We start from the raw sequence: 13,673 nt of genomic DNA, 5'->3' as shown, positions 1-13,673 counted from the left end.
CCCGAGCCAGGCGTCCGGCAGGCTACCTCCCAGGCGGCCCACCTGGCTTCCCCAGGAGGCCTCACGTGGGGACAGCATCACACACGCTCCGCGCGGCCGCCGGGACCTGGGGAAGCCCCCCACCGCTCCGCCTCGAGCCTTTCTCTGGTCCCAGCCCCCCAAGTCTCTCTAGGGCAGGGGACGTGGGGCAGGATGTAGGCAGCTTCTGGGCGAAGACGAGAACGAGGGCGATCCTAAGACGCGTGTCTAGGCTCAGCCCCAAAGGTGAGGAAGTGCTCCCGGGATGCTGGGCACGGAGGCCCCTGCGGCCGTCTGCCGGGAGCACGAGGGGGCCCTGACCCAGAGGTGGGCTCCTGACGGTTCCGCAGGGGACGCCGTGTCCCTGGCTGACCTCATCTACCCAGAGTGACCTTCTTGTAAAGGGCCGACCCGGCCCCTCTCAGGGACAGCCTCCTAAGGGCCCACAGATTAAAGGCCGGCTGAGTCCAAGGGGTCCAGGGAGCAGACAGCAGCCCCCGGAAGAATGTGTCCCTCGGGACCTGGGGGGGGGGGGGGGTGCGGAACGCAGGAGCAGAGACACCGCCATTTGTCAAAGGGCCGCCCAAGGTCGGGGTCACAGCCAGGTCACCAAACAGATGACGCCCAGTCTTCTAATAATTACAGAGCGTCTCCTAAGGTGAACGGATACGCCTGGCGCCCCGGCCCCTTTCGGACCCGAAGCGAAAAGGGCTCCTTTAAGGCAGGGGGAGAGCTTATCGACCGACCCCGACCGTGGGCTGTCTCCCCGCGGCCAGATAAGCCCAGAGGGTTGAACTCACTCTGGGGCGTGGGGAGGGGGCGCCACACTGGTCCACAGCCGGGGGACCGGGACGACTCGGATTCCACGTCTTAGCAGCCAACGGCGCTCCCCGTGCCGGGCGCGTCATTAAAAGCAGAGGCCTGGCGCTTGGCAATCACCTCTCATTAAAAGCCTGCACCCTCTTGCTGGGAGCCGTGATGCTCGATTCATGCGTCTCTCAATGTCACTGCCCCCAATTAAGCCTCTGTGTGCGAGGGCTTCCTTTCCCATGACCCTGGGTCTCTCTCCACCTCACCGGAGAACCGTCCATCACCTTTTTGCACCTGGGGTCCTGGCAGTCTGTCTACAGCTGGAGATGCACCTGCTTGGAATAGCGAGGGGGACGGACGAGGCCTCACGCCCCCACCTTCGGTGGTGAGGGCTCATGTGATGGCTGCTGGGTTTTTTCACTATAACGAGCTCAAGCCAGCCTCCTCAGAAGAGCTTCCTGGAAAATCAAGGGTGCTTCTCCCGCCACATGGGGTTCCAGCTCTGCGCCCTGGCGGGAGGCAGGAGGGGAGAGCCGTGCCCTCCACCAGAACACACATCCCCTCACCACCACCCACCAGCGAGGACACACACGCCCGTCTCTTACCAGGATACAGCTGCTTGGTAGGTGCGCTGAGCTGCGCATCTTTCGTGACTCTGTAAGCGACATCTGGGCCTTTGGAAGATCTCCGCGTTGCACAAAAACCTGTTGTCTTTGTTATTCCGTCAGGCAAGTTGTGAAAATCTAGAACCTTCAGGAGATCTGCTGGCTGAGCTGAAATGGCAAAGGAAGGGAGGTGTGGGGTTAGACAGGCAGGGAAGGAGAGGCACAGGGCACCCCCACCTTCCCAGGAGCGCCCGGAGGGCTCAGGGGAGTTGGAGGCGGCTCAGAACCAGCTCAGACGCCGGGTGTTGGGGGGACGTGCACTGCGGCCCCCAGAGCCGTGCTCCCGGCCCAGCTCCCGCCGCAGGAACGAACCCTCGCCTGCCCGGCTCCCTCGTCCACCGGCAGCTGCGGGGCCGGCGGGACCCCCCTGGTGGCGGAACACAGACTGACCGTGCGTGGATTCAGCTGGAGCCCGCACACCCCACGCGCCCTGAGCACGTTTTATCCCCCTCGTCACCCGATTAACACACGATTGTCCCATAACTGTTTACAGCAAAGATGCAATTCTCGCTTGCCCCCAGAAGACCTCTGCCTACAAGACAGAGCAGAACCAAGAACGAGCGAGGAGCAGGTCCCTGCCTCCCTTCCGGAAAGTTCCTGGCCCTCCGGCGGGGGCTCCTCCGAGAAGGGCAGCGGTGCCCTGGGGCCTTCGGGCCCGAACGTGGCCTCCCTCCTTCACATCAGAAAGAGCAGGGACCTCCAGGCTGCGAGGACCACGGGCTTGTCCACACACCTGCCCCAAACAAAGGCGGCTCCCTACGGAAAGCTCAGCTCACGTTACTGCAAGAGGCCCCGGGAGTCCCCGCGGAGAAAACAAACTCCAACTTAGAGTCAGAAGGAAAACCTTAAATTTCCTCACTGCGTCCAGCCCCTGGACAAGTCCCTGGGACAGGCAGAGTCACCGCCCTCTGGGAGCCCAGCTGCCTCGATGATGACACTTCGCTAAGGGCAAAAGGCGATCTTAGCTTGACCTCATCCCGACCTCCGGGATCCTGTAAGTGTCCTTTATCGCGTAAAAATCCCTTCGGACACGTCCTTCGCCTCTACCCCCCAAGATACAAGGTAGCAAATCAGACTCCAAGCGTACGGTCCCCTGATACGCATCTGAAAGGTCTCATGACTGACGGTTTGCTAAACGGTAACACGTGGCCTTTTCCCAACAATAGTGAGCCCTCTCGGGGCCCTGGAAACCTTGCTCCCAAATCCCTTGGAGGCCTGTGCTGTCCCCAGCCCCCTCCCGACTTGGCGGTGGGTAAGCAGTCGCTTCTCACAGCTCTTCCTGCCCACAGACCTGTCCGCGTGCTTTAATAAAGCCACCTTTTCGCACTGAAGACGTCTCGAGAATTCTTTCTTGGCCACAGGCTCTGAACCCCAACGTTTTCCACATCACAGCGGGCGATGCCCAGGCTAGGGGAGCCCAGCCCCGGCACCTCCCTGTGGGGATGGGGGTGGGGGTAGGGAGTAGGGGGTTGGCCCCGCCCCTGCCACCAGGCCAATGAGGCCACAGCACCAGCTGGTCCCAGATGGTCGGTGCCCTGGTGGACCAGACACTGGCCCAGGCCAACAAAGCTCCATCCTGGGGCTTTTCCTTTGGGAAGGAGGAATCCTCTCCTCTCTGCTGGCCCCACACACTGGGGACCATGAAGCAGGAGCTTCAGGCAGCCCTCTGCCAGGGCTGAGGGGAGCGTCAGCGAGCAGGGACAGACTCCTGCCACACTGCTTTTGCTCCTGGATCAAGCTGTGCCTGAAGCCATCGCCCACATGAGCCAATACATCCGTCCTTATGTTTGTAACAACTTGGATTAGACTCTGACACCTGCTACTAAAAACTCAGCCCCCACTGAGTGGACTCACGCAGGCTTGTCCCGGATCCTGGGCCCTCCTCAACTACTCAGTTCGTCGGCTCCCCAGCCTTCCTCCCCAGAGGGCTCACCACATGCCCGAGGCTCGCTCCAAAGGCAAGTCCCACTTTCCTAACAGGGGTGGAGGATGTGGAGGTGAGAAAGGACCCCCAGCATCGGTTCTCCTTCCCGCATCCCAGGAATCCTGCAGCCAGCTGCCTCACTGGGAGCTCAGCATAACCACCGGAGAGCGTCGGGGCCCCAGAGGCTGGGCAGCCTCAGTGCGTGCCGAGCGAGGCCCTGACAGAGACCCCGTGCCCGAGAGGGCAGGCCCGGAGGGGAGCGTCCAGGGCAGCGGCAGGTGCAGAGGGCATCCCTTGGGCTACCCTCCCCACACGGCGACGGGCTGGGATGGGGGACGCGGCAGCCCGGGCCAGGCTCCGAGAACACCGGGGCCGCAAGGAGAAGAAGCTGCTTTTCTCCGGCACGAAGCACGCCCCCGCCCTCAGTTCCCTGCAAGGCACCATGTCACCTCGATCCCAGACTTCTGCCGCCAGCGTCCGTTTGCACAACTCAGCTTTGCCACAGACTCCTGTCGCTGTAACCAAGGAGATGCAGGGGTGGGCGGAGGAAGGGACAGCGTGGGGACCCAGGACACTCTCGGTCCAGACTGACCTCCGCTCGTGGACAGGATCACTGCCTCTTGTGGCCTCTGTGATTTCCCTGGGTGGCTCTCGGCTCCTGCCAGGACCCAGCCCCCCCCACACGGCGCGGTCACCCCCTCGCAAGGCGGGGGCGGCGCCTCTGAAGCTCGCGGCCCTGGCGACCGTCCTACAGGCTGCCCACGACCCTTGCCGGACGTCTGTCCACTTGACATCGGGCTCAGGCGCTGGCAGAGCCCAGACCTGGACTCGGGCCGTGGGAAGGGACGGCCGGTGCCAGCCGCCCGTTCACCTCCCACAGCGATGGCACGCAGTTCTGGCTCATCTCTGAGACTCGGTTCCAGCACGGGCGGCGGCCAGGGGAGGGACCAGAGGTCCCGGCTGGGCTTTCAGGGCCCCGTCCCGATAGCTGGCCGTGCTCTTCCTAGACGGGCAGCTCGCAAACCTGTTTTCTCCATCGCTGGTGGGGGAGAGCTGTTTTCCAGAAACCTCCGGGACATGTTCACAGGCCTCTGCTAAACAAGTTGAAAAGGCCACCAGACCATCCAGGCCCAACGCCACCCCTCCTGCCGGCCAGGGGCTCCCTGTGCCAGAGCTAAAAAAAAAAAATAATAATACTTTGAAGTTTTATAAAAGGTGTGGGAAGGGCCTGGGAGGCATCTCGCAGGACAGAACTTCCGTGGACTTTCCCTCCCGTTGACACAGCCTCCCTGTCAAAAGGCAGTTTCTTAAGAAACCGAGGTCCTCGGTGCCTCCGTGAGGATGAGAACGCCCCCAGGAAACAGTGCTCTGGGGACAGGTGCCCGTTGGTTTGAGACCAGCATCACCCCCCCCCCGCCACCGTCCCCAGGGAGAAGGTCTTGAGGTCACCGCCTCGCTGAGGCCAATGAGAGGACTTCTGCCAGCAAAGGCTGCCCGGGGCACATTCCCTGGACAGTCCGCGAGCCCTCCCTCCTCCTCCCTCCACAACAGCTGGGCGGGCCTCCCCCCTGCACGTCTCAGCACCCTGTGGAGACACAGAGGGAACTGGCCGCGTCTCGGCACCCGCCCAGCGCCCGCTCAGGCGCCTGAGGCCGCCAGTGTGAAAACCAGGCCACCGCCACCACGGTGAGACCGCGCCACCCTCGCCGCATGCGGGCCACCGTGCGCTGGGGGCAGCGGGCACCCGCGTCCCACTCAGGCTCTGCGGAGCCCAGGGAGCCGAAAACCGCGTTCGGCAGACTCCTGGGCGGTCTTGGGGTCTCGGGGAGCAAACCAGGTCCTAGCACCCGGGGGGCGGAGCCACAGGCGCTTTGTGCCCAAAAGGCGGCACCAGGAGCCTGGAAAGGAACGCGGGACCGAGTGGCCTACCGAGGAGCCGAAGCAGAAACGAACGGCCCGGATCGGGGCCCGGAGGCGCCACAGACACGGGTCACAACCGGCCGGCTAGCTGGTCAACCGGCACGGCCACCAACCACACGGGGCGGCCTCTGCACCTTCCACAGCCACTCCGAAAGCCATCTGCCCAGAGCCCCTGGGGACTCAGAGCCAGGGTGCCCCACGCCACCGGGGCTCCTGCCCCCGCCCCCCAGCACACTGCAGGGCGCGAGACCCCAAAGCGGCCCCCGGGAGTGACCTCACAGCCCGGCACGCCCGGGGCATGCGCGGCCCCACCGCCAGCGGGCCACACGGACACCAAGCTGGCCAGCCGTCGGGTGGGGGGGGGGGGGGGCGGCGGGGCCCTGACGGTCAGACCCCCTGCACAGGGCACCTGTGTCCAGCTCGGGCTCAAGCTCCACTCCTTCTGTTTCCTTTTTTGCTTTTCGCTTTCCCCTAAATAGGCCACACGTGTTCTCAGACACTTGCTGAGGGTGAAGACTGCCTCTGAAGCCCCGGCTCTGCCCATCCCGGCCGGACAGTGCGGCGGCTGATTGTTGCCCCCTTCCTAAGGGCTCGGGGAGGAGCTCGTGGGCTGTCCGAACCTTCTCCCTGGACCTGGAACCATCAGGTGCCTTTGGTCTCCACCAGGTCACAGAGGCCCCGGGGGAGAGGACCTTTTCCTCGGTCCTCCGAGTCCCGGGGCCCCGAAGCCGGAGCAGTGCCCTCCGCGACTCTATCACCAGGGAGTGCGCGCCTGTGCCGTCCCGTCCACCTGCCACATCTCCGGGACCCCGGGTCCCCTTCTCGGGCGACGGGCTCCCACCAGACCCCAGGTGCCGGGCGGCAGGGATGGGGGCATCGCAGCACCTTTACCTCATCGAAAGGTGACCATCAGCGCCGTCCCCCACGGTGACTGGCTCCATCGGCCCCTGGGCTCAGGGATCTCTGAGGACGGGCGCTGATCTGGGCGGCTCTGTCCCTGCCCTGCGCTCACCTGCACAGCCCCTGTCCACCCCCCTGCCTTCACTGGTGGCCCTCCTGCGGCCCTCCTGTGACACACGCATGGAGCGCTGAAGGCCCCAGGTTCCAGACAGTGTTGCTGGGAGAAGTGGGGCACGCAGCTTGTACCCTCGGCGCCCCGGCGGGGATGACACAGCCCTTCCTGTAGGGACTCCATCTGCGTGCTGGGACTCCCTCCCTCCCCCCCCCCCCCCGCGCCACCCCCCCACCCCCGCCACCGGCCCCAGAACGCCACGGCTCACCCTCCAAGGCCCACAGCCCACCGTTTCCTCTCAACGGAGACCAGGGCCAAATCCTGCCAGGTGTCTGCGGGCTGCCGGACAAACCCAATGGGGAGAGCCAAGTGGCGGGCGCTCTGCACCCTTGAGTCAACACCGTTACCGCCAAAAGAAAACGTGACGAGTTCTCTAAACAACCACCAAGGTTTACATCTTCAAAATTCTCAGAACCGTCTAATTTTAGAGCTAGAAGGAGTCATAAATAACCTGGGTGCCGGCGCCCTTGATTCCGAGAGCGAGGACGGGTGGACACGGGGAGTGACCACCCCGAGTGGCCCCAGCAGGCTGGGACCCGGCCGGGGCCACGACAGAGCCATCCACAGCTTCTGATCCACGCCAGCCCCGAACCCGCGTCCACTCGGCACAGGCAGGGGCCACACGGAGCTCATGACGCGGTCCCCGAATCACGGCGCGTCCGCCTCCCGCGTGCGGTAACCTCGCTGCTCTCAGAGATGCGCCCTTCCGTGAGTTCAGGTACCTCAGGCCCGTGTGCGGTCTGCTCCCCTGGGCTGCGAACCTCAGGAGGATCCCCGCACCCCTGGTCCCGCCAGACACGGCCACTGCCCCCCAGGGCTCCACTTGTCCCGTGTCAGCAGAGCGCCACACGGTCACCCGCGGAAGCACCAGCCCTTGCCCTGTCCTTACTAGTTCCCTCCTATGCTTCGGGGAAGCAAGAAGGACGAAGGACACCAGCGAGGGAGGGGGGGCAGAGGCCCCCCCCACCAACCCGACCCAGGGCCGAGGCTCCTCCCACCAGCCCTCCGTGGCCCCATCAGGAAGGTCAGCCCAGCAGGTCGGAAAACAAACAGGCCCTCGGAGGCTCCGACAGAAATTCCTCTTCAGTGACCAAACTGTGGGAACAAAGCAAACAGGCAGGGGTGGAAAATGCACTCAGACCGCCTCCACGTCCTTCCCCCTCCGGCACCCCGGGGCTGCCACAGGGCAGAGCCCTGGAGCTCACATCAACTGGGGGCAGGCCAGGCTCGCTGCCACACGGGGAAGACGGGCTCCTCGCGCCTGAGGCCACCCCGTGACCCCCTTCGGTGGCTCCCATCACTCCTCTGCGGACATCAGGGCCCGGTCCCGTCCAGGAGGCCGCGGCTCTCACCGGCCGCCACCGCACCGATGCCACAGTGTTGCGGGGACCGCTCCACCACGGTCCCTGAGGAGAGAGTCCTGGGGGTGTGCGGCGGGCAGCACGACCGCCCTGCTCGAGCCCCCGGGGGCCTGCCGCGGGGCCTTAGCACCCCTGGACCCCAACTCAGGCAGTTTTGAGGCTAGAGGGGGCTGGATTGGAGCCTGGCTCTGCCCACCCTGCCCTATGGGCAGTGGAGGGTCCCATGCGGGAACAGACGTGAGGGCGCACCTGGCGGAGGCTCGCGGTCATCGTCACTCCCCCACCGAGAGACCCCACTAGCCTCCCCTACGACATCCCTGACCCCCTGCCAGTCTGTCTTCCCTGGGGGTGAGCCCAGCACGGAGCCCGTCGTGTCCAATGACACCGTCTGTCAGGTGTTTCTGGCCCCTTTTCCGGTTTCTAAGCAAGAGCTCGGGGCGCTGACACAGCCTCAGCTTCGTGGCATGTGACTATTTGTGCAGCATCTGTGTCCTCGACCGGACGGCCAGGACAGGCCTCCTCGAGCCGCCTCCCCCAGGGGGCCTCCGAAGGCCCCGGGATTAGGGCTCGGCAAATGTGGCTCCGGTCCCAGCTCCCCCCCGCCACAAGCCCCACGGCCCTGGGGAAAGTGGGTTCCATCCGGAGGCTCCCCGTCACCATCGGCAAAAGGGAAGGGACACCGCAAGGGATGCCGGCCGGCAGGGGCCACGGCCACGGCCACGCGCAAGCATCGTTGACTCCCTTCACCCGGCCTGAGATCGGACTGCTGGACGACACGGGGCACCTGCCCCGTGCCCCGCCCCAACCGCCCCCACCGTGTGCAGGGAGGAGGGCAGGGACTGTGGGGCGCAGGACGGGCTCCCTGGGAGCGCACCTTCCGTGAGCCAACACGAGGGCCCGGAGATGGGGAGCGGGAAGGCCGCATCCTGCTCCTCACTCTGACCTCATGGTGTCACGCTAAGGGTGAAGTGCAGTCGTGGCGGGGGGCAGGGTGAGCTAAGAACCTGTCAGAACTGAAAGCCGGACGGCGTTGCAGACAGCAGAGGGCAGAGGGGACCCAGCCCACCCCACGGCCGGTCAGCGGGCCAGGGCCACCGCGCAGGGCGCCCCCCAGCCTGACCTCGCTCGGCCGGCGCACACAAACGGCCGGGTCCTCGCTCATAAGTGGGACGCCCTCGGCCCACAGGCCGCACCCGCCCCGCTGGCGGGAGACCCTGACCTCCCTCGTTCCTGCTCTGTCCTCCGGGGGCCCAGAAACCCCCCAGGCTGCAGCTCAGCCTTGGGAAAAGCGGGCGCTTCTGGGCCGTCCAGTTAGAACCACACTTGGTGCCGGTCCCTTCACAGCGGCCTGGCCGGTCCTGTCCTTTCCCTCCAGCAGATGCCCGTGGCGTTCCGTCCACGCAGCAACTGTGCTCCTGGGGGCAGCGGGGGCGGGGCGGGGGGGTGGGCGTGAGTCCGCAGGACACGGGGATTCCATGAGCGGGTGACGCAGCCAGGACGCAAACGGGTTCTGGAAGGCCACGGAGGGCAGCAGGTAGAGAGGCAGGCACAGCCTCCCTGAGCTGGCACCAGCTCATGCCCCTTCCTCGAAGGACCGCCCAACAGGGGGCACACTGGGGCTGCGAGTGCAGTGGTCCTGGTCCAGGAGGGGGGCAGCTGAGGCCCTCAACACCCACCGTGCACCTCCACGGCCGGGGGAGGGCGGCAGCTGAGTCTCTGGGCACCCACCGCGTGCCCACAAACCCTGGGGAGGGAGGCAGCTGAGGCCCCGAACACCCACCGTGCACCTACGTCGCTTCCTCCCTAGGAACACAGTGTGGCTAAGGAGGGCCCCAGGGGGGAGGTTAACTCCTGGCCTGCCCCGGACTGTGACCCCCATCTTCCACCCGTCACCGCGGCTGACCCGAGGGTCTGGACACCTGCCCCCGCACAGGTGTGGCCTGTGCTGTGGCCACATGCTGTGGCCAAATGCTGGCCACACTGTGGCCAAATGCTGGCCAGGTGCCCTCATGGGGCCCAGACACACGTACGTGCCATCACCTGGGCCGAGGGCACCTACATACGGTCCAGCCTGGTGACCCTCCCCACCAGAAGGTAACTCTCAACACACACACACTCGCTCATGTACATTCACACTCACACCCTCTTACACACTCACTCCCTCTCACACACATACACACACTCTCAGTCACACCCTCTCACGCTCCTGGGAGGGAGTCCTGCTGTCTGCCAGGACTCCCACGAGGGCCGGCTGGCAGGTCAGAGCACGTGGGAAGGAGTCCCAAGGGAGGAGTGGACGGGAAGGCGACATCGCGTGGAGGCCAGCAGAAGCCCTCGGGCTTGCTGGGGCCACACGGGAGGGTCACACGGGGAGGGCCCTACGGGGCACCACCGAGGGACGAGAGGAATCTTCCCGCCGGCCCGAGCACCGGGGGGCGTGCCTGCTCCGCTCCGTCCCCCCTGCTCTCCATCTGGCTTTCCAGAAACAGAGGGACGTATGTACGTCTCTCCCGTCATCCCACAAAGGGCTGGGAACAGAGCAGAGCTGGACGCGAACCCCCGGCCCACTGCAGGCACGGCACGGGACAGAGGGGCGGGCTGGGCCGCGGCCAGCCCACGCTGCCGGCAGGAGCCAGCCCAGGAGCGGAGCCCGCAGGCGTGAGGGGGAACCGGATGATTAATCTGAGTTTCCCCAGAGGTAATTTATCTCCTCTTTCTGGAGGGAAGGGTCGGGGGAGGGATGGCACCAAGTGCCAGACCACACGGCCCGGGCTGGCTGTGTTTGCGGCAAGAGGCTCTTCGCACCGCCCCACCTGCTTCCACATGGCCTGGAAGGCGGGCTGGCTGCCATCGGGCCAGCCGGGGTCACACTGGCAGGGGGCCCTCTGCATCCACGGCCTTGCCCAGGCCCGGCACCCCGGGAGTGAGGCCCAGGGCGCCGAGCTGAGGAGGGAGGGTGGGCGCAAAACAGATCGGCACCAGCTCCAGACTGGACTCGCCAACGGCTCCGTGATGGACGAGCGACACCCGTCACCGGAGCGGGCCCGGCAGGCTACGGGCGCCCCATTCATTCAGCGATGCTCTCCGAGGCCTACCGGGCATCCAGCACCTGTGGGGGGCCTGCACCATTTCTGCACTGACCATCCCGACATTCCGGAATCCGCAGGCTGCACTGACCTGAGCATTTCCTACCCTGAGCCTCAGTCCCCCTGCTACGAAGGGGCTGTAGCAACAGGGCCAGGAACGGGAGCTGAAGTCCCCAGCACGGACACCGGATCCAGGCTCCTTCCCTCCCTCAAGAGCGACTATGACGAGTCAACGCGGTGTCCAGAAGAGACCCCTTGGCTTAACGAAACTCCAGGAGAACAAGAGGCCCCAGCCCGCACGCGCCACGCCCTCCCCCCACTGGCCTGGCAGGAGGTGCCCCAGGGGGCCTGCCGTCTCCTGGACTGTGAGATCCTGGTCAGAAAGGTGTCGCCCGGAATCGTGGCGGGAGGGGAACGCTTGGCCCAGAGCGTATGCGCAGTATGGTGAACAGAACCAACCAACGTACGAGTGGAGGGGAGACGTGTTCTAGGGATCCGAGATAAATCCGGAACGGGAGGGAACCCTTCGGTGGGGGCGGCGGTCCAGCAGCAACAACCGGGATGTGCAGGCACAGTGACCCGCCATCACCCCCCCCAGGGCTGAGTTCTGCAGGGAGCTCGCAAAGGCGGGGGCGTCTGCGACAGCAAAGAATGGAAAGCAGGTAAGTGCCCACCGGCCGGGGCCCGTCACGTAAAGTGCGTGTATGAAACCCTTCGCAGAGGCTGGACAGGAAGGGGCTGGTCCAGCCGGCCTGACCCGGGAAGACCGCCGAGACAGGTCACTAAGGGAAAAGAGCAAATCACACAGCAAGAGTCCCATCCCTTCTCCTGTTAAATAAAAGCCGTCTACGCAATCGCAAACCACATCATATAAATGCACACACAGAAAGGCCCAGAGCAATTCCAGCCAGATAGTGAGGGGCTTCTGTCCGGGCAGGGGCGAGCGCTGGTAGAGGGTGAAGGGGGACGTCTGCCCATCTCTCTCTCTCCACCTCCCCTTCTGAAAAGTGCTCGAAGTCCACAGTCACATAAAACCCACGTAATTTTATGAACCCCCACAAAATACCAAAATGTGTTGTTTAAGTGTGGCCATTTTAAAATGGCCACAAATTCTTTACCACGAGTGCCCATTAAGAGGCAGGGTCTACGTCCCCTCCCTTGAATCAAGGTGGGTTCTGGGACCACGTGACCAGGGGAAGACGGTGGAGGTGCTGGGTGCGAACTTGTGGGTCTGGGTTTTGAGCGGCTTGCGATACGCCGAGAACCAGACTCCATGCTTGGAGGAAGCCCAAGCGGCCCCCGGACGGGCCCATGTGCAGAGAAACCCAGGCCCCCAGCCAACACCCAGGGCTGCCCTCCAGCCGTGTGGGAAACCACCCTGGGAATGGCTCATTCAGATCCAATAAAGCAGCTTGACGGGACACCAGCGGCAGATGTGTGGTCCCTGCCGGTCGCTCCCCCTCACGGACTCCCAAGCCCACTAAGGTTGCTCAAGCAGAAGACTGCTATCTTTTGCAGAGCTAGTACTAAGTTCCAGGTGGTTTTAACACCGCAAAGCATAACCACACCAAGCGAGCAACAAAGGGGAAATTTGTTAACAGCAATACTCATGACAGACGTATGTGAAACTCTCACAGCTACAAAGGAGGGAAACAAATACATTATGTTTGATGTCGCTAGGAGTTCAATAAACCCAAGTTAAAGCAAGACTCTTGTTTCTCACCAAACTGGCAAATATAGATATATATTTTTTTAACGTACCAAACTGAAGCTTTCTAGGAGACAGTGCGATGCTCGGGGCTGAGATTGCGCGAAGCATTCACTCCCTTCACCCAGTGGGAACTTACCTCCAACACCGTGTAAGGAAGAAGTATAAACACTTAGAGACGCTTGCCGTGAAATCAGGCACAACACCAAGAACGTTGAAAGAACGTAAATGTTGCAACCGGGGGGGGGGGGGGGGTATCAAAAATATTACTGTGCATCCAAATAACATTAACATCACACACTCATGACTTTCATTTGTTGTCACATTAATGTTAGCTGATGTTACTAACGTTTGATTAAGTGATATTTCTTTGATTGAGGGATATTTAATTGTATGGGGAAATGCTCCTGGGTTTTGTTGTTTATTTTAAGTGAGGGTTTTGGAGGTATAATCCGCACGTAGTAAAATTCATTCTTCTTAAGCGTTCGGTCCAGGGAGTCTGACTAATGTGTGGTCCAGGAACCACCCACCGTCACGACACAGAATACTGTCATCACCTCAGAAGGGCCCCTCGTGTCCCTCTTCCCACCCCCCGCCCCTTGCAACCAGTGATCTTTTTTCTACAATTTTGCCTTTCCTCAAATGCCACGCGAAAAGAATCGGATCGCATACAATCTTTAGCGTCTGTGTGTTCCACTTAACGAAACGCGTCTGTACCCGCAACTGTTGCACATGCGCACTCTGGCTACCGCCGTGCGGCATCCCACCGCTCGGGTGAACCACAATTTGTTCAGCCATCCCCCTGCTGACGGGTGCTTGGGTTGTTCCCAGTTTTGGGGGGTAATGAGGCAGCATGTGAACATTCACACGTGTCTTTCCACAGACGTTATACGTTCACGTCTCTTGGGTAAACACGTCCCAGTGGAATTGATGGGTCCCCGGCTAAGTATGATGGGCTTTATAAAAACCTGCCGAACCGTCTTCCCGAGTGGACGGCACTTTCCCCACATCGTCGCCAATGCTTGTGTGCGCCCTGGTACCTGCTTTTGGTTTTAGTTTGCAGCTCCCCGACGACCGCAGCTGTTAAGCATCTTTCCATTTGCAAATGG

At 63.1% G+C, this 13,673-nt stretch overlaps 1 protein-coding gene across 2 annotated transcripts in view; it reads right to left on the bottom strand.

Annotated features, from left to right (window-relative positions):
• Positions 1–13,673, bottom strand: part of COL5A1 (collagen type V alpha 1 chain) — a 150,348-nt gene that overhangs the window by 112,564 nt on the left and 24,111 nt on the right. For both annotated transcript variants that reach the window (XM_086684456.1, XM_086684457.1), the window contains exon 2: positions 1,434–1,601. In XM_086684456.1, the coding sequence (XP_086540582.1) occupies positions 1,434–1,601 (168 nt within the window). The remainder of the gene's footprint in view (positions 1–1,433; positions 1,602–13,673) is intronic.

This window comes from Puma concolor, chromosome D4 (assembly GCF_028749965.1).
Source record: "Puma concolor isolate L17-30 chromosome D4, mPumCon1.1.hap2, whole genome shotgun sequence".
NCBI lineage: Eukaryota > Metazoa > Chordata > Mammalia > Carnivora > Felidae > Puma > Puma concolor.
Note: the sequence above shows the minus strand (reverse complement) of the source record. Positions and strands in the feature narration are given on the sequence as shown.